Raw genomic sequence first — 20,985 nt, forward strand, 5'->3', positions numbered from 1 at the left:
TGAACGCAACGCCCACACATTAAGCCTTTTCTTCCCCATGGAAAACGCTTAAGGTAGGCTATAATGAAAGGTTCATACAGCTCATATGTTCACAATGGAGTGCATAAAGTTTTTATTTTGAACTTGGACTCAAGTATAAAGAAATACAGTTAGTGGTTAGTTCAAAGCATGGTTTTGGGACATTCTAAAACGTTTTAATGTGGCTTAATGTATTAAAACAGTGACATTAGGACCAAATTCGATAATAATAAATACTAATAAAATTATTAGGCTTATATTGATAACCTTATTAATAATATTACTATTTATAAAGCAGAATAGCCCAAAATATGAATGCAAAGGATTTGGTATTTTTAAATCACCGTTTTCAGTCATTACCGTTTTATGGGGGAGAAGCTTATGTGCAGGGCATAGCGTTCATATTCTGGGCTATTCTGCTTAGTAATATTATTAATAAGGTTATTACTATTAGCCTAATAATTTTATCAGCTTTTATTTGTATCGAATTTGGTCTTCCAAGTAACTGTTTTAAAACCGTGCCTTGAACTAACCACTGACTTATTAATTTATTTGAGTCCAAATACCAGCTGTAACCACTGCAAGCTGTAAAGTAAACAGGAAGTGTTTGTCTGAACTCAAATGGTTTTGCGAGGGAATATCTTTGCAAGAGAACGCAAAACATCTGAAAAATATTTTTTCCTCCCACCCTTAATTTTTTCCACTCGCCCTGAATTTTTCCCATCACAATGTCCTTTAAAGGTCTCCGTACAGATGAAATATAACACAGATAACAATAAATACACCAGGTTAAATGTTGATTATTAGTAACTGAAACCCCTTTTTGTAAACCTCTCTACCTAACGGTCGATCGCGCGCATCCGCCACGTTTGTAGGTTTTTCTAACGCGTTTTATTCGTGTTTGTAGTTCATTGTAGAATCATTCGCCAAAGCGCAATGGATTGTGGGCAGTTTTAGCCATAGCGTGTGCACGGATCCACACTTCAAAAATCGACCTGAAATAGTAGACCATCCGGGGACTTTTGGCATACTCTTTTCAACATACTATGCTTTGGCACACACTTATTGTAATCTCACATACTAGGATGCATATGAACATTGGGACGCAGGGTTGGTCTTCTATACTCTTTGGTAGAGGGACACACCACTTGCCACCACAAATGAAGAATAACCCAGTTATAGTAATAGTAATAGTTATCATTGGTGTGACTGTTGCCCCCTACTGGCGTAACATGTAACCTGCAGGTCCCACAGAACACAATCAATAAATGATGAATATTTTGGGTGAACTGACTAAAAAAAAAAATTCAAATCACTGAGATAAAACAAAATTCCACTTCTAAGACAAGCACTGATATTTTCTTCAGCAAATGCAAAGCTATTTTTCTTAAGTTTTCCTCTCGGATTCTGCCATCTGCTGATGAACGTTATTATTACAATTGTTTCGTTTTTGATATGTATGTATAAAAAGAAAAAGGTGTAAAACTTTGTTTATTTGAGCTCATACAAATACAACTTTCAAGGTTTCATCACATCTCAGATCTTGACTGACTGCCAGATGAACGCTGTACCGCTGTACTGATGGTCGTCCTCGTGCCGCGGTGCATTGTGGGTTCGCTCTCCGTGTTTGCCTCAGTTGATCAAGATGGCCGCGAATATTTTGTGGAGGGGTTGGAGTTGAATACACGCCGCACTCCGAGCGATTGTGATGTTGAGAGACCAGATTCATTCGTCCGCATCAGAACATCTTCAGAAGTAAGCTGTCAAAACATTAATCACGCTTCTCCCGCCCCGATCGCGCTTGATCGAAGCCGTGATAAGCGCTGTTAGGCCAGTTAGCCGCGCTGCTAACAGCTCCGGGGAGGGACGGAAGTGGTTTCTGGTAAACAAGCGAAATCTGTGCAGTCCCGATATCCTAAATACACCCTCGCCTTTGATTATGCAACAACAACCGTAAAGTAAAATCCGTCCGTGTCTTCGAAATGTCAGACTGTGGTTAGCTGCAGCTAGGCTAACTAGTTACTCAGCTCTTTCCTGCTATTAACGTTACTCCCCATGACAATTACTGCAAGGTTACACGATTTACTGCTCTCACTCTGTCTTAAGCGCACTGATCATCATCAGCACACTTTATTCCTGACCGTTAGGTCTGTGTTCGTTCGTTTTAAAATGAACCGTAGCAGATTGGCTATGTGTGTGTGCAAGGCTGAAGTTGTTTGTGCACTGTCATACCCCCTGCCTGCCCCTCTGCGGCCTCAGCTCCTTCTGCTCGGAGTAAACGACTGTTTACCTGTACACAGCATGTTTCAGTTGCGAAAGCACACGGTATGTTTTTAGGTCGGGCCTCTGTTTAGGTTTATGTTGTTGCTCGTCTTGCGGTCACATGGCCTGCGTGTCAAAAACTAGTGGGCTGACTACCTGAACAGCATTTCTGGACATCGTAGGGTTCCAGAATACTGTCTAGTTAGGCAGCTTGCTTGGTTTTAAGACCCTGTCCATGGTGGCATTCTGCCCCGTGATGCACGGTAGGTTCGTGTTTACCAACACGACAGTATTTCTCAATCATCTTGAGCAGTTATGAGCAGTAGTTAGTAGGGTCGTTTTTATTTTTGGAAGAACTATCCTTTTTACTAAGTGAACTGTTCCCAGTCATCTGTGGATAGTGTTTGTACAGCAGTATGTGTGTGAGTGACCGTTCTTTGTTCATCTGCAGGATTACTACCTGACCACCTTTTGGTCTCTTTGAGTTCAGAGCCGCAGAAGAGTGTGATATTGGAAACTTTAAGCAAGTCTAATGTAAGTTTCTTTGTTTATACCCGTGTTAAATGACTGTTTTCATGAGTATCCTTGCTTGTCTTCTTGACTGACTTTCAAAACTTAAATGCTGATTGGTAAGATTTTTGTTCCTTTTTTTTTTTTTTTTTGTGGCTTCTTCTCTTTTTCAAATTTTCTCAAAAAGCATAGCCAGTTTCCAGACTACTGACTCTATTTTGCAGTTTGCATTAAAGGGATAGTTCACCAAAAAATGAACATTCTGTCATCATTTACTCGCCCGTCACTTGTTCCTGTATGAGCTTCTACTGATATTTTGAATAATGTTGTTAACCAAATGGTTGACTAGCCATTGACTTCCGTAGTATTTTTGTCCATAGAAGTCAATGGCTAACAACCGTTTGGTTACCAGCATTCTTCAAAATATCATCTTTTGTGTTCCAACAGAAGAAAGAAATTCATACAGGTTTGGAACAACTTGAGGGTGAGTAAATGATGACAGATTTTTCAGTTTTGGTTGAACTGTCAATTTAGGAATAAGCAAATTCTTGATTATCATGAAGATGTGGTCACATCAATTAATTTCGACTTTTGGTCACGTGAATTTGCCACATTGACCAACAGGAAGCTGCTTGGTTTGAAAGTGTGAACAGTGATTTATGTATTTATGCACTATTCACAATGAACTTTTTCCCCTGCATAATTGTGCTGATATTTTTCTGAAGTGACCGCACATTAAGAGTTCTTCAAAAAGGAATAATTACTGGTTGAAAAAGCACCATTAACCACATTGGTTAATAAAATCATGTTTACAGTAAAACACCTGGAAGTACACAATGAGCATGAAATATGCTTTTTTTTTTTTTTTTTAAAGACCTCAACATTATTATGTGTTGACATGAATCCAGAAGTTCATCCACCTAGAAAAGTCTTAATTCCAAAAAGCATAATTTAAGTATTAGAGGTCAAATAATAAGCAGTTTTTGATGAATAATCATGGTAAAGCTGTAATAAGTTTCAAATATTATTTTAAACCCCAAGAAAAGCTGACTCCATTTACTACTTATGTTTTGTAAGTGTTGCTGTTTCTGATTTTTATTTATTTATTATAATTATTTTGTAAACTGAGAGATGAGTCACTTATTTTGTGCTTTGTTCAATATTCTGGCACAAATGCTGTCAAAAGAGCAACTTGTTGAACCTGAAACATTTTGAGTGCCTTTATATTGGAATGATATCCCATTAATGTTTTTAATATGAAGACACAAATGTGCATTGAATGTTTTCTATTGTGACAGATCGGTGCATGGTATTTTGTTTTCCGTGCATAAAGAATTTTGTAGGCATGACCTAACAATGTGTAGCTGCATTTTATATATTTAAATCATCGTTTGAGATTAATAATTCTCTTTAAAAAAATTAAGTATAATGCTTGCTTTTTTCATCATTTTGAATGTTTTCATGTGCACATGCAAAAGTCAACATGTTTTGATGGCTGTTGAGAAATTCAAATGGATGGTTTTATTTGAGATTGATTAGTAGAGAAATATTTGCACTGTTGTGAACTTATTTTCAAGATTGAACCGTACTAATCCCCCTGCTGTCCTGTTTGAATGTCTGATACAGGAAGCGAGCGGCTGCAAAGCATTTAATTGAGCGCTACTACCACCAGTTAACAGAGGGCTGTGGAAATGAGGCCTGCACGAATGAGGCTTGTGGCTCTTCTCCGGGTTTCCAGCGCATGGATAACAATGCAGCGGCCATCAAGGCCCTGGAGTTATATAAGAATAATGCCAAACTGTGTGATCCTCATCCCTCTAAGAAAGGAGCCAGTTCAGCCTTCCCGGAGAACAGTGCCAAAGGAGCTCACAACTTCTCTGCTTGCAGCAACGGGAAGATGAACCATAAGGACCTACTGCCCGCAAGGGAGGACTTTAGAGGTGAACAGCATTGTCACGATTACAAAATGTAATATTATTTCATGATTTTTTTTTAGTCAGTGTTTTGAAATTGAGATTTATACATCATCTGAACGCTGAATAAATAAGCTTTGTAGGATAGGACAGTATTTGGCCAAGATACAACTATTTGAAAATCTGGAATCTGAGGGTGCAAAAAAAATCCAAATATTGAGAAAATCGCCTTTAACGTTGTCCAGATGTAGTTCTTAGCAATGCGCATTACTAATCAAAAATTACATTTTGATATTTATGGTAGGAAATTTACAAAATATCTTCACGGAACATGATTTTTACTAAATATCCTAATGATTTTTGGCATAAAAGAAAAATCAAAAAATTGTTAGCTATGACTGGCTTTGTGGTCACAAATGCTTTGTTATGAGAAAAAAACAATAAAATAGAGGAAATAAAAATACTAAAACGTGTGACACTATAATTTTTGATAGCACAAATGTGCTACTGAATACATTTTTAAACCTTGAATATTAACATGCATTTAGTATATATCACAAATTGAATTAACAGTCATTATGCATTTCTCAATTAGGTAAACAGGGCATCAAATTTTTCAAGTTAACATTCAGTATTGAAGAACAAAGAAATTAAATTAGAAGCTGTGCACAGTTTTTTTTCCCAATTCCAATTTTGAACTCCTTTCTGACTTTTTCTGAAAAATTGCAAAAAAAAGAGGCCTGCACACTAGGAAGGTGGGGGGAAAAAAGCAAGTTTGAAAAAATAAATAAATAAATAAAACTTTACTGAGGAGTAGCTAATGTTTCTGTCACAACATGATCTTCTTGAATCCAATTTTGATCTACTTTCTGAATCATACCTTTGACTTCCCACGCATGTTTACATATTCTTTACCATGTTCTTCGGCAGATCTGAATTACTTGACAGAGGAGAAGGTGTATGAAATCCTGAGCCTCTGCAGTGAGACAGAGGACTATTCTCCTCTAATCCGTGTCATCGGTAGGGTTTTCTCTAGCGCGGAGAGTCTGGTCCAGAGTTTCCGCAAGGCGAAACAACACACCAAGGAAGAGCTCAAGTCCCTTCAGGCCAAGGATGAGGACAAAGATGAAGATGAGAAAGAAACGGCCTCTGGTTCGTCCACAGCCATGGAGGTGGAACCCGAAGCCTCGGCGTCAAGTGGAGATGGGCCATCTCACGGAGAGAACAACGTCCGAAAGTTGGGTCCCGTCGAAGTTTCTGTAGACATTGATGCAGTAAGAAGAGTGTACGACAGACTATTATCAAACGAGAAGATCGAAGCAGCATTCCTCAACGCGTTAGTCTACCTGTCGCCCAATGTAGAGTGTGACCTCACCTATCACAACGTGTACGCCGCCGACCCTAATTACCTGAACGTCTTCATCATCATCATGGAGAACAGTAACCTCCATAGTCCAGAATATTTAGAAATCGCCCTGCCGCAATTCTGCAAGGCTATGAGCAAGCTACCTCTTCCAGCTCTGGCCAAGCTTGCGCGGTTGTGGTCGCAGTACAGCGCAGACCAGATCCGACGTCTGGTCGAGACGTTCCAACAGCTTATTACCTACACGGTCATCAGCAACGAGTTCAGCAGCGACAACCTGGTCAACGAGGATGATGGTGTGGTGGCAGCCACCAAGTGCTTGAAAATCGTCTACTATGCAAACGTGCTGGGCGGCGACCTAGACATGGATCACAACGAGGAGGAGGACGACGAACCGATCCCGGAGTCCAGCGAGCTCACCCTGCAGGAGCTGCTCGGCGAGGAACGACGCAATAAGAAAGGCCCTCGCGTGGATCCGCTGGAGACGGAACTGGGCATTCGTGCCTCGGACTGTCGAAAACCCCTCACCCCCTTCGAGGAGTTCATCAACGAACCGCTCAATGACGTGCTGGAAATGGACAAAGACTACACCTTCTTCAAGGTGGAGACAGAAAGCAAGTTCTCCTTTATGACCTGCCCGTTCATTCTTAACCCTGTGACTAAGAATCTAGGCCTGTACTACGACAACCGGATCCGGATGTACAGCGAGCGCAGGATTACGGCCCTCTACAGTTTAGTGCAGGGACAACAGCTGAACCCTTACCTGCGACTCAAAGTCCGCAGAGACCACATCATAGATGATGCTCTTGTCAGGGTAGGTCCCGAAGAGCTTGAAAAGATTAATGTTGTTTCATAGTGATTTCTTGTGTATTTATCATTTGTGAAGATCATTCGTGATGAATATGTGATTGGTTTTAGTTGGAGATGATTGCCATGGAAAACCCAGCAGACCTGAAGAAACAGCTGTATGTGGAGTTTGAGGGTGAGCAGGGAGTAGATGAAGGAGGAGTATCCAAAGAGTTCTTTCAACTGGTCGTAGAGGAGATCTTTAACCCAGATATAGGTAATTATCATCAATTATTTCCTACTTGACTTATTTAATATACTCTTCAGCTTTTTTACTCATCCTAATGTGAAGCTTAATCAGTTTAATTTATATTTATTGATACTGGAATGGATAATCCACTATTTGTATGCGCTAGAAGGCTTAATGTTCCTCTCAGAACTTGTTTTATTGATATTGATGATCTTATTGATTCAGTGAGTGTGAAATGAGGATCTGTTGTTTCACACTTTCTCTTTCCGTTTCACCCTCAGGCATGTTTACCTATGATGAAAGCACAAAACTTTTCTGGTTCAACCCTTCATCGTTTGAAAATGAAGGCCAGTTCACCTTGATAGGCATCGTCCTGGGCTTAGCTATCTACAATAATTGCATTCTCGATGTGCACTTCCCTATGGTGGTTTACAGAAAACTAATGGGAAAGAAAGGAACGTTTAGAGACCTTGCAGACTCTCATCCGGTAATACTTGCCTGGTTAAATTTATGTTATTCAGCATTCCTAGTCTACCATTTGGTTTTAGAAATGAAATACAAATGTATCACAAAGATTGCATTATCGTTCAAAAGATTTTTTGTTTGTTTGAAAGAGGTCTCTTATGCTCACCACATCTTCATTTATTTGATCAAAAATGAAAGTGAAATTTAAAGTAGTACTTTTTTTTGTGTTTGTTTTTAATATATTTTTAAATGTAATTTATTCCTGTGAAGGCAAAGGTGATTTTCAGCAGACGTTATTTCAGTCTTCAGTGCTACACCATTCTAATATGCTGATTTGGTGCTCAAGAAACATTTCTTATTGTTATCAATGTTGAGAACAGCTGTGCTGCTTAATATTTTTATGGAAACCATGATACTTTCTTTGAGGATTCTTTGATTTGATTTTTGTTACAATGTTAAAAGTCTTACAGACTACCAAACCTTTGAACAGTAGTGTACATGTTTTGAAGCTTCCACTTATGTAAACAATTAAACTACACTTTAGAAATAGTGGCGTGTATGTATTTCACATGCAGATAAACTTAATTGTAGATTCAAATCCTGCAGAATCGAACAAGACCGTATATAATGCCTTTCCAAACAAGAGCACATCTTATGTTAACATGGCCTTATATTAATGATAAAGGATTTTTGGCTTGCTTGAAACATAAGCTAATTATTTTCCACAGCATTTCAACATCATGTTGTACATTGACAATGAAATTATGTATTTACAAAGAACAACATTTCAGCTTTGTTGCAAATAGGAGTGCATGTACTGTTTGCACTTGTACAGGACACAGGCGGATTTAGGGCAGAGATTGTATCTGGGAGGAGATTTAGGCAGGTACATCAGCCCTTTAGTGGCAGACCCTGTCATTATGACTTTAGCACACACTGTCTGCTCATCAAAATATTTGGGGCGAGTTGATTCATGCTCTGTCACATAGCAATTATGCAGGATTAGCAGAAAACCTAGTAGTATTAGTGCATCTCTACAGAAAACGTTTATATATGTCTCTATAATGGTTCTGATCATCTGTTTCTTCAGGTTCTTTATCAGAGTCTGAAGGATCTGTTGGAGTATGAAGGTAATGTGGAAGAAGACATGATGATTACCTTCCAGATCTCACAAACAGACTTGTTTGGAAACCCACTAATGTATGATTTAAAGGAAGGAGGAGATAAAATCCCAGTTACCAATGAGAACAGAAAGGTTAGTGCACCTTAAGAAGAAATGTCTGGCATTAAATTCATTCATTCAACATTTTAAAATGCAAACATGTTTATATCTGCCAGTATACACATAACACAAAGTGGGTCTCTGCAGGATTTTGTGGCACTCTATGCAGAGTACATGCTGAACAAAACTGTAGAGAAACAGTTCAAGGCTTTCAGAAGAGGATTCCACATGGTCACTAATGAATCTCCGCTGAAGTATCTGTTTCGACCGGAGGAAATTGAGCTGCTTATATGTGGAAGCAGGGTGAGTTGGTTATAGATTACCTACTTCCAGACTGTTCTTACACATGTGGCACAGCCTTAGATATAAACCCATAACTTTGTTTTTCTCATGCAGAATCTTGACTTCCAAGCACTTGAAGAGAGTACAGAATATGATGGTGGATACAACAAAGACTCTCGCATTATTAAGTATGTGGATGTTTATTAAAATAATTACATTATGTATATTAGAATTCTTAATGTTGTGTGGATTATTAATTTCTTTATGACATAATGGTTACTAGTAGTGATCAGCTGATATTTGACCATTTGAGGTTTTTAGCAGTTTGTTTCTCCAGTTACAAAACCTATTGACAACCATGTCAATGGATAATAAATCTTCTGTTTTCAGGTAGTAATTGTATTTCTGGTGTTTCAGGACTAAATTTTGTGCAAGATGAGCATTAAGTTAAAGGGATACTCCACCCCAAAATGAAAATTTTGTCATTAATCACTTACCCCCATGTTGTTCCAAACCCGCAAAATCTTTGTTCGTCTTCGGAACACAATTTAAGATATTTTGGATGAAAGCCGGGAGGCTTGTGACTGTCCCATTGACTGCATAGTATATATAAGACTGCATAATGTCTATAAAAGTATGAAAAGCATCGTCAGAATAGTCCATCTGCCATCAGTGGTTCAATCTGAATTTAATGAAGCGACGAGAACACTTTTTCTTCGCAAAGAAAACAAAACAACGACTTTATTCAACAATTTGTCTCCTCTGCGTCAGCATAGCGCCATTTTGGAGAATATCCGCTGGACGCAAGCAGCGTACACCCTTGTGTGTCAGCTGCATACAGGATGCGCTGTTTTCATTCGAATCAAAGCGTAAACAAACGTAGAAGACGTATCCTTGCTGGTGTTGCTATGTGCATATTCTGCAAAATGGCACTGCACTGAACCAGAGGAGACGGGTTTGGAACAACATGGGGGTAAGTGATTAATGACAAAACTTTCATTTTGGGGTGGAGTATCCCTTTAATGATTCATTTTTATGTGAGCAATTAATTTGTCATTAAATAATTAGTTTAATTTATCGTTGTCATTTAATTGTGTGTTACATTACGCATCAGCCAGCCTGATCTCCAGATATTCACATCAGCATTTACAAGCACAATATCAGTCGACCACTAGTTGTAAATACTACTTAAAAGTGTATTTAAAATGATATTTTTGACACTCATCAGGGATTTCTGGGAGACTGTGCACTCATTTGGGCAGGAGCAGAAGAGGCTGTTTCTTCAGTTCACCACGGGCACAGATAGAGCTCCAGTTGGAGGTTTAGGCAAACTCAAGATGATTATTGCCAAAAATGGCCCTGACTCAGACAGGTAAACTCAAATACACTGTTGCTCAATAATGAGTTCAGGTTTTAAATAGATCATGCATCAAATCGATTCAATTTTAAATCAGAATACATTTTTTACTTAAAAAAAAAAAAGTGAGATGTGGGCAGTGGAATGGAGGAAAAAAATGCAAGGTCTTGAGACACTTTTCCTGAAAATAATGTCATAATGCGGTGATCTTAATGGTTCTCAAATGCATTTTTTGTATATTTACCCAGTGCTTTTTTGCAGCACTTTTTAGTTTTAAAAAAGCATCAACTAGCATAGTTGCATATTCGTAAGTTGCAATGATGTATTGCATTTTCTTTATTAACCAGCATTCAAGCATACATGTGTAACTACACTTTTACTACATGGAAATGACATTGTACATCTATATACATCTCTACAGCAATAAATATGCCAAGTCTTCTCAAAGTAATACGCTCTTTCTCTCCTCCTATGGTCAGGTTACCCACCTCTCATACTTGCTTCAACGTGCTGCTCCTCCCTGAATACTCTACCAAGGAGAAACTTAGAGAGAGACTCCTTAAAGCCATCACTTACGCCAAAGGCTTCGGCATGCTCTGAGGCACCAGGATCCGCAAAAGAACTCGCTCGCCCTCAGAGCTCTCATTTGTGCGTCAAAGGAGCATTCAGCTACATTGACAAATAAAAGTAAATATCAAGTTTAAATGTAAGGCAACATGAAATGGGGTAAAATGGAAAAGTTCTGGTGACCGTGTGCCTGTGCCTAAATAGTAGATAAAACCACACTGGACTCTTGGCTCTCTCTCTCCCTCTTATGTAAGTGTTAAGGTTCCCTTTTTGTATGCACTGAGAAATAGCGTTATTTATTTTAAGGGATGAAATCTCTTGTCATGTCTGCCAGGAAATCCACTCACTTTTTGCTTTCGTAGTCATGAAAAGGAGAGACGGTTAGAAGTTTTCAACACCTGCAGGACTGATCACCATCTAAACTTAACAAGATCAAAGGGAGGAAGTGGAACTTTATTGATGTATTATGGTTGAACTGTGAAAGTGCACTTAACTCAATATTCAGAATGTCTCTTAGGGTTGTTGTTTTTTTGTTTTTTTTCTGTTTTGGGTCTGCCCTTTGACATTTTTTGGCTTGTGTTTCATAGGTCTTCCCTAGTCCGTTTGCATTTGCAGCAGTGCTTTCAAAGGTACAGAGCAGCTCCAGTCTCAGTTTCGTGTCCAGGAATCTGTATTTATTGAGGAACTGCATTGTTTGTAATGCCGCTTGGTGAGTTGTGCTGCTCTTTTATGGCCAGTGTTCTGCATTTCGCTTCAGAGCCGGCTCTTTCTCTCTCGCACAGAATTGATCTGTTTGCTGGGTTAAATCAATCCACACTCATGGTGCACTCCTGACAAAAACGAGTAGTGTTACAAAAGAGAGATCTAACCTTCCCATAAACCTCTCTCAAAGGCTTCCTATAAGTGTTTTGTTTTGTTATCTGTTTTGTTTTAATTCCGGATGGCAGACTTTTAGTCGGTGAATGCTAATTGACAGTGCCCCATGAAGAAACTTTTTCTGTTTTAGTAGCTTTTTTGCTTTTTTGCTCTGCACAGTGTCTGGCCCTATACTGTTGGATGAAAACGAGGGGAAATTGGCACAAATTGTACCACTATCTTGTCGTGCCAAACATTTATGCTGAGAATCGCCACTCCGGTTAGTCCAGGCATAGCTAGAAACCCACTTTAGTGATGCCCTCTACACTTTTTGTTTTTCCTTTTTCCCCTCTTGCATATTAAATGTGACTGTGGTTTGTTCCACTGCTGATGGCGCTAACATAAAAGGGGGAAACAGAACTTGATATTGAGAATGACAACATTTGATTGTTTCAAGTTATTCTTAAATAAATTCAAAACTGAAAAAACAAACCAAGTGTGAAAATGTGATGATGAGATTGTGTGATTTCAACTTTTGGGTCTTTTGCGCTGTCACAAAATATTTTACACATTTATAATGTAAAATACACACAACATTTTAACATATTCAATACCGCATTGAAGCCAAAATACTTTAGCTCTTTCATAAACTTAGTTTAGCTTTTAATAAACTACGAATTTAGTCACTTTAGGATTCAGTCGCCTGGTGTTTAGCATCAAACGTACTTAGTTTATAAAAAATTATAATATAGATTTATTTTTATATACAATTTAGACATACACTGTTTCACCTTTTCTATATCAGATTTTCTCTACGAGTAGTTTGTGGTCCCTAACATGACATACACATACAATACATGCCTAGTATATTGAGAATTTCAAATCCAGCTTTTGTTTACATAGTCCAACTAAATAATATTACATTCTAAATTAAACATTGTTAGAACGTTTATTAAAACACATTTGGGTCCTCTTGGATAGTACACTAAAATATTTTGGCTTGTGTTTGGGATGATTTGACTTTGTCCATGTTAAGTTGTTTTTCGAACAACACTATTAGCCATATTATTAAAATAATATAATTGTTTAATGAGCAGAATCAGAACATTGTCAAAGTAACTAGATATTCATTTAGAATATATGCAAAATCAACAATTAGAGTATTATTCCTCCTCTTCTGAGTCTGACCTACAAATGAACACCTCGTCCAGTACAAAGTGCCTTTTTTGGCCACGTTTTTGACATACACCACAAAGATGCACTACTGTTCAAAAGTAGCCACAGATATAATACCAAGTACATTTATTCAGCAATGATGAATTCAATTTATCAATAAATATAAAGACATTTATATTGTTTATGAATCAGCATTGATCACAATATGAAATGTTTCTTGCACACCAAATCAGCATATTAGAATGATTTCTAATGGATCGTGTGACACTGAAGACTGGTAATGATGCTGAAAATTCAGCACTGCGTCACTGGAATAAATTAGAAAATGGTTCACAAATAGAAAATGGTTATTTAAAATTGTAATATTTCAGGGTATTACTGTTTTTACTGTAAATATAAATGCATCCTGGGGGAGCATAAGAAACATCTTTTAAAAAATACTAGTGCTGTCAAACGATTAATCAGATCCAAAATAAATGTTTTTGTTTACATAATTATGCATGTGTGCTGTGCATATTCATTATGTACATATAAATACACGCACATGCATGTATATATTTCAGAAAAATATGTTTATACATTAAATATATTTATAATATAAATTATATGAATATAAATATAGACATGTAAATATTTTCAAAATATATACTGTACGTGTGTGTATTTATATATACATAATAAATATACACAGAACACACACATATATTATGCAAACAAAAACTTTTATTTTGGATGTGATTAATCGTTTGACAGCACTAAAAAAATACTAAAACATTTTAAAAACCCCAAACTCTTGAATAGTAGTGTATCTCTCTCCTCCACTCTGTCATCTGAGCTGTTCTTACTGCACATATAGAATAAATATAACATCAGCATTACATTTCAACACATATATATGGCAATTAGTACAACATTGTCATGTAAAACTTATAAGTATAAACAGTTTAAAAGTAATGTACTATGTTAAGAAATATGTACATGGATAGGAAACCCCATTAACCCCAATGTCTATGCTGTTGACTATTTTGTCTTCTTCTCTTCTTCTTTTTTGTCCTCAACAACCTCAGACAGATCTTCCACCCGAATTGTTTTCACTTTGTTCTCCATGTTGGTGATCCTCTGCTTCATCTTGCTCTGGTAGGATGTGTATTCTCCCATAAGCTTGGCAAACTTGCCGGTCATGACTTCAAGGTTGTTCTCTAGGCGCTGAATCTTCTCTTCCAGATCTTTGGGATCAGCACCGGCGCATGCAACCGCCTCATCAAGAAGGTTGTCCTTCCTCAAGATGGCCTTTCCTTTCTCCTCCAGGGCTTTTTTGGCATCTGGGTATTCAGTAAGTGCTTCCACAAGGTCATCTTTAGACAGCGCAAAGAGGTCCGAATAGCCGACGCTACGAATGTTCGCCGTTCTTCTGTTTCCGGCTTTACTGCCTTTGATTCCTAGGATACTGATCTCTCCAAAGTAAGCGCCGTCACTGAGCACCACAAACTGCGTGATGCCATCATCAGCCACCACGGCAAGCTTTCCTTCTTTGATGATGTACATTTCTCGACCAATGTCACCCTTTTTACATATGTAATCTCCAGGACTGAACACCTGAGGCTGCAGCTTCAACACCAACTCTATAAGAAGTCCAGCTTCACAATCCTGGAAGATTCGCACCTTCTTCAGTGTATCTAAATGGACATTGATGGCTATTTCAGCTTTGAGCTTGTCTGGAAGATTCTTCAAGACTTCCTTCTCATCGCAAGTCTTCTTCTCCGTCCAAAGGTAGTCAAACCATTTGATGACCCTGGCCTCCAGGTCTTTGCTGACCTTACGGAACTGCATGTACTGCTTGATGGAGTCGATCTTGGCCTGAAAATCAGCACGAGAAGCGTTCATGTTGGAGATCATGGCGCCGACGTTACCGACGATGGTGGCGAAAATCAACACTCCGATGAGGAAGTCCATGACAACAAACAAGTATTCGATGTCTCTAACAGGCGGTGGCGTTTCTCCGATGGTGGTGAGGGTAAGAGTGGACCAGTACAGACAGTAGATGTATTTTCTGGCCAAGCGGCCGTATTCTGGATGGCTGATGTTTGGATATACCCACGTGTCAGTCCCAAAACCAATCGTTTTGGAAATAGCAAAGAAAATACAAGCGTTCCAGTGAATAATGATCAGGATGTAAAGTACGAGGTTGCTGATGCGGAAAATGTTCGGGAAGTTTGTGCGGGTTTCTGTGCGGTCGAAGAACTCGAAGAGACGTGCCATTTTGAAAAGGCGGTTGAAGCGAAGTTCAGGATTGTTGAAGCCCACTTTTAGCATTATTAAATCCGTCGGGATCATTGAAATCATGTCGTATTTAAACTGTGGGATTTTCCTGTAATGATCCATCAACTTCTTAGAGTCTTTGACAAGGAGACCCTGCTCCAAGAAGCCTGAAAAAAAAAAAAAAAAAACTGAATAAAAGTTCAGCAAGCTTATAATATTTAGTAGACTAGATTGTTAATATTTTATGATTTTGAAAGAAGTTTCTAATGCTCACCAAGGCTGTATTTATTTAATAACAAATACTGTAGAGCAGTAATTATTGCGAAATATTATTACAATTTAAAATAAATATTTCTATAATAATATATTTTATAAATAAATGTAATATATTCCTGTGATGGAAACCTTAATTTTCAGGAGCCATTACTGTAGTATTCAGTGTCATATAATCCTTCAAAAAAATCATTCTAATATGCTGATTATCAACTTTGAAAATAGTTGTGCTTCCACAGTTTGTGAAAACTTTTTTTTTTTAGGATTCTTTGATAAATAGAAATTTCAAGAACAGCATTTCTTTAAAAGATAATATTTGAATGGTAGTGTATTAATATTTCATGTTAAAATATATAATGGATATATTACATCAATACGTTTAACATTAATAGTAATTATTAAATATGTTAAAAATAAAATTCCTGAAAAATCACCGTACCTGTTCTTGATCTGACAAATGTGTCTGCATAATAGATTACATCTGACGTATAGTCCATGATGATCCACAGCATTGTGTAAGAGTTCTGAAGCTCATTGAAACAGGCCCTAAAGAAATATATACAATGAAGCACAAGTCACATCTCACTCCACATCTGAAGTTATTGATTTCATGAGAAATTCTGCATGACCAGACCTTGTCACCAGCATCATCAGGTTGTAAAACACTGGGGCTGCTATGATTGAAAGCCATCTGTAATACTTGTCTGAGGCTGGGTCCATGATCCACACCTCTTTCCTAAAACACATAAGAGATTACCGTCTGGCCACTTTCAAATATGAACACCTACTAAATCACAGCACTCATCTGTGAATAATCAATATCATTTTCTGATTATTAGTACTAAAACTGCTATCATTCAAATTTCGTTTGTGGTATACTCACGGCGGAGGAGGAGCATCTTTCTTTTTATCATCTTTCTTATCATCCTTCTTTTCATCCTTTTTCTCATCTTTTTTCTCGTCCTTTTCATCTTTTTTCTCTTCCTTCTCATCTTTTTTCTCTTCCTTCTTGTCTTCATCTTTTTTCTCATCTTTTTTTATTTCTTCCTTTTTGTCCTCCTTTTTGCTGAAGGTAACATTTTGGGTTGTTTTTATTTGAATTAACTAGTCTGGTATCTAAGGGTCACTAGTGTGAACTAAAACTAGTAAACTCTCATGTTAACCTGCAGAGGGCAGCATTAACACTACAAATATTCACTGAACACTATTAAAAGGGGATACTACACCCCAAAATGAAAATTTTGTCATTAATCACTTACCCCCATGTCGTTCCAAACCCGTAAAAGCTTCATTCATCTTCGGAACACAATTTAATATATAACATATAAAATCGATATTTTGGATTTTTTGCGCACAAAAAGTGTTCTCGTCGCATCATAAAATTCAGGTTGCACGTCTGATGACAGATTGATGGTTTGACGACATCTTTCATACTTTTATGGACCTTGACAGTGCAATTTACTATGCAGTCAATGGGACAGTCACAAGCCTCCCGGTTTTCATCTAAAATATATTAAATTGTGTTCCGAAGACGAATGAAGCTTTTACGGGTTTGGAACGACATGCGGGTAAGTGATTAATGACAAAATTTTCATTTTGGGGTTGAGTATCCCTTTAAGGCAATGTACTAAGCATGTCATCTGTTGTTATTCATTTCATATTTGAGATCAATTATTTTTAGTATTCATTTATTATTTATGATTCTAAAATCTAGTATCTCTCAAATCCAAGTATTAATAAATTTTCTGTCATTTATTATGCACTATACAGGGGTTTATATCTGGAGGAGCCGTTTCTACATGGTACTTACTCATCTGTGTTGTTGCAGTTGTTCATATTGTAAGCTGCCAGAGGCCAGTGATTGGATTTTCTTAATGAGCAAAAGGCATTCATTTTTGTTATTATTGTGGAGTACATTTTGAGGGATCTGATTCTAGGACAACAACTATAGATCATCACTACTGCTGATTTATTATCTATATCTATAGTGAACAACTGTTTCCATTAGTTTCTATTCTACAAGTTATTGTGATAATGTTTAACCTAAAGGAGGATTTCTACATGGAAATCTACATACTGTTTTCTGATTTTGATTTAATTAAATGAATCCTCAGCTCTGTGATCTATTTTATGAACCATCTGCACACAATACGGATATACTGTATTTTTGCACAGATGCAGCATGATTCTTTCATTTTCAAGGCCTCTACATTATACCAAAGGCATCTCTGTCCGTACAAAGAAAACATTTTTCTGAACTTACTTCCTCTTATGAGGCCTGTCAGGAAGGCCTATAGAGGATCGGGCATTACTTCCTCGGCTAGATAAGTCTTTGAGGTCAGGTCCACGGAATCGCTCTAAAAAGGAGTCGGGACGCTCAACCTCTCTACGAAGCCTGTGCGATGCCCAGTTCCTCAGCATTACCAGAAACTGGGTGAGCCTGGGAGACCGAAAGATGTCAAACAGAAACACTTCCAAGCTCTTTATGCAGTATGTAGCTTTCTGTTCAAGCAATGTCAAATGCACACTTAACATGTTCAAATTTTGTACAGTTTTTGTGATGAGTGTGGATCATACTTCTCTGTATGGTAAAATCAGATCCCTTACGAAAATTAACCATGGTTTTACCACAAATAAAACCAAAAAAAAACATGGTTAAATCATGGTAACCACAAATTAACCATAGTTTTGCTACACTAACCATAGTTTAACCATGGTATTTGTAGTAAAACTGTGGTTATACAAATTGTAATCAATATGCCAAAAAAACATGGTTACTACACTTTTACTATAATAAAACCATGGTTAATTTTCATAAGGAATGTGTTAATGACTGATGCTGAGTGTGCAGTTGACTTGGCTTTAGTGGTAATCACAGTGCACACGGTAAACTACGTTAAAGCTTTGGTTTGGATGGACTTGGTGTTACCTTGCCATAGCCCCAGCACCTGTGAAAGAGCTTCTCCTGGATTCCTGAAACTGGCTGGTTGCAGAAGAAATGATTCCCTGCATGTCAGAGGAGTTGTCCTCACAAAGAGAATGTGCCCTAAGAAAAGTTAGGTTTTAATCATGTTTCAAAAAGACCATCTATTGAAACTAAGCTGCAGAAATTGCGAAACACCAGAACTAAAAATAAAATGCAAGAACATTCTCCAAATTACAAAGTGTAGCACTTGCAGCTCCATATATTTTCCTGAAGAATCCAAACATTCAGATTTTTAGCAAAGTTTATTTTTTAACAAAATACCAGACAGGTATTTTTTTTAACAAAATATGTAATGCAGATTTGCACAGAAAAAATGGGTGGGTGGGTGGGTGGGGGTGGGGGGGGGTCATATTGTACATGAAAAAACATGTACAATATGAACCCCTTAACGTCTGCATGTTATTCTAACCTGCTTGCACTGTTTTCAGTCTGGTCCAGTTCATCTTCAGAGGCTCGGACTGAGAGCCTGTGTCTGGATGGGTAGGATTGCTCTGTACAAATCTTCGCCATTCTCTTCCTTCTCTTTGCCTATTCTAGGCATCCAGCACTTGATAAGACATGTCAAACAAAGGACAACACCATAAAAAAAGACCATGAATTATTAAACATTTAAAGCATGTATTTGATCCTAGAAATTATGCTCAAAAGCATAATGCAACGAGGCTTTCAATGGGCTGCCTTTATTTCAGATAATAACGTTGTATCAACTGAACTCGAGATTCAGTGGAATTAAAATCTGAAGAGATTACAAGAACCTGTTATTGACTTGATCTCTGCAAACCGTTTTCACACCGACAGTACTACCATATGAACACATCGCCTAAAAATACTTGCTGCGTAAACACTAAACAAGATCAGTGGCCCAGCTCGCTGGTAGATCTTGACCCAGATGTACTTTAAAGGCAACTCGAGCCACCATGTAGACAGAACTCTTAGAAAGTGTGACTGCATATAGCAAGAATTGGTTGCAGACTGACATTTGGTTCAACTTTTGGTAAATTGATTTTTTTTTTAAATGTATTTGTTCATATGGCAAGAAACTGAACAAAAATTACAACAAATTTCCTAACCCAGTTATATACCACATCTTTAATGGTCTTTGACCAAAAGGGCGATGCTGTGCTTTCTCTATCTAATGATGTTTAGTTTTATCGTATTGTTGAGGGAAGATTAGTGTAATTAGACTAACACCACCAACGCTATTTGTGTAATCTATTCCAAATCCAGAACGATGCTAATGCTGAGGACACAGCAACTTCTTGTCTGCAGTCCTGATTTCCACCCACAGGGCTCTGTCATCTGAGGATCTGAAGACCCCAATGCCCACCCTAAATAATAAATCAACACTCTGACATGCCCAGTGTAGTCTTTCTTTCAATAATCACACATTTAACAGAGACAAACCATCTCTGATATTTATTTATTTTTTTAAATGTTTAGTGTTTATGCTAAATCATATAAATTAAGAGTAAATAAACTGTGTATTTCTTTCATTTAAGATTCATATTCATAAAGGCGGCTAGTTTTTACAGTATATGTATATGTACATTGGCACTGTAATGTAAAGTGTCACTATTTCATCGACAAGTGAAAATCTGGATTGGTTTATTTTCACTAAACGGTTTAGTTGGAAAGCTGAGCACTGCTACACGTGCGCCAGAAACGCTCTGACTAGAGGGAATCCTGTTAACTCATTTACATTTGTTACGAACCTCAGTTATTATTCATAATACGTTATCCAATATTTCAGTGTCTTGACGACTTATTTATCGTCTCATCGACAAATACTTTCGCAAACACCAACGGACAACAAATAAGTATTCGTATGGGAAATTACCAGCACTTTCATAGCATTTTTATATTTATATCATTTAGCTACACTATAGTAACCATGAAATCTATTAAACTTACCTGCGAAGCAATAATATTTAGTAGTCCAGCAGATTTAGGGCAGCAGATTCAAAGAGAATTCCTGTTCAAGTTGCTCTTTGGTTGAAGAAATTGGTGATCCTGCTCAATGTTATATAAAATCCCATCTTTAAAGAACTCATTTGAGTTTGCATTTTTGGCCATCAGTTTTCATCCACTTTTGCTGCCATCACCAGTCTTCTTTAGACTGAGATGATGTGTGATTCTTAGATGTCCAATTTTTTAATAGATTGCTAAAGGATGCGTTCAGAAGTCCTCAGCTCCTGAGATGACTGACAGCTCCGAGTGTTCGATGTGGACGTGGGCGGAGCCTAGTGCTCGTCTTCTCATTAATATTCATTAGCATTGATAAAAGGCTAATGGATCTGCCATTTTTACAACCGACTGAAACATAATGTTCATGTTTGTAATTCCTCTGTTATTTATTTATTTATCTTTAGGGCAAAATTTATTGAAATGAGGGCGTATTTAGTTCTTTTTATAATGATTTGTTGTAGGCTAATTGACACAAT

At 37.5% G+C, this 20,985-nt stretch overlaps 2 protein-coding genes across 3 annotated transcripts; one reads left to right on the forward strand and one right to left on the reverse strand.

The window, feature by feature from the left end:
• Positions 1-1,558: 1,558 nt before the first annotated feature.
• ube3a (ubiquitin protein ligase E3A) lies at positions 1,559-12,342 on the forward strand. The gene is made up of 11 exons (XM_058779676.1): positions 1,559-1,773; positions 2,732-2,814; positions 4,417-4,730; positions 5,634-6,880; positions 6,985-7,129; positions 7,384-7,589; positions 8,658-8,822; positions 8,937-9,092; positions 9,186-9,259; positions 10,300-10,443; positions 10,908-12,342. Coding segments are annotated over exons 2-11 (2,574 nt in total). The 5' UTR covers positions 1,559-1,773; positions 2,732-2,812; the 3' UTR covers positions 11,029-12,342.
• A 1,396-nt stretch (positions 12,343-13,738) lies between these two features.
• On the reverse strand, positions 13,739-20,749 carry cnga3a (cyclic nucleotide gated channel subunit alpha 3a). Of its 2 annotated transcripts, XM_058777800.1 has the most exons (8): positions 20,456-20,749; positions 18,954-19,091; positions 18,488-18,604; positions 17,822-17,998; positions 16,442-16,624; positions 16,193-16,294; positions 15,998-16,104; positions 13,739-15,452 (listed from the first exon to the last, which is right to left on the reverse strand). In XM_058777800.1, the coding sequence occupies exons 2-8, from the start codon at positions 19,052-19,054 to the stop codon at positions 14,047-14,049; spliced, it is 2,193 nt and encodes a 730-aa protein (XP_058633783.1). In that variant the 5' UTR covers positions 19,055-19,091; positions 20,456-20,749; the 3' UTR covers positions 13,739-14,046. The 2 variants fall into 2 exon arrangements, with proteins under 2 accessions (XP_058633783.1, XP_058633784.1); XM_058777801.1 differs by lacking the exon at positions 16,442-16,624.
• Positions 20,750-20,985: the final 236 nt, after the last annotated feature.

The sequence above is a fragment of the Onychostoma macrolepis genome, chromosome 06, assembly GCF_012432095.1.
Source record: "Onychostoma macrolepis isolate SWU-2019 chromosome 06, ASM1243209v1, whole genome shotgun sequence".
Lineage (NCBI taxonomy): Eukaryota > Metazoa > Chordata > Actinopteri > Cypriniformes > Cyprinidae > Onychostoma > Onychostoma macrolepis.

What these genes read in the sequence shown, in the direction of transcription:
- cnga3a (XM_058777800.1), bottom strand. Translation starts at nt 19,054, where the DNA reads ATGGCGAAGATTTGTACAGAGCAATCCTACCCATCCAGACACAGGCTC. An exon ending in GACAGGCCTCATAAGAGGAA is followed by an intron (nt 16,625 to 17,821) that starts GTAAGTTCAGAA and finishes TGTTACCTTCAG; the next exon opens with CAAAAAGGAGGACAAAAAGG. An exon ending in AAAGATGCTCCTCCTCCGCC is followed by an intron (nt 16,295 to 16,441) that starts GTGAGTATACCA and finishes TATGTGTTTTAG; the next exon opens with GAAAGAGGTGTGGATCATGG.
- ube3a (XM_058779676.1), top strand. An exon ending in CGCAAGGGAGGACTTTAGAG is followed by an intron (nt 4,731 to 5,633) that starts GTGAACAGCATT and finishes GTTCTTCGGCAG; the next exon opens with ATCTGAATTACTTGACAGAG. An exon ending in ACCTTGCAGACTCTCATCCG is followed by an intron (nt 7,590 to 8,657) that starts GTAATACTTGCC and finishes CTGTTTCTTCAG; the next exon opens with GTTCTTTATCAGAGTCTGAA.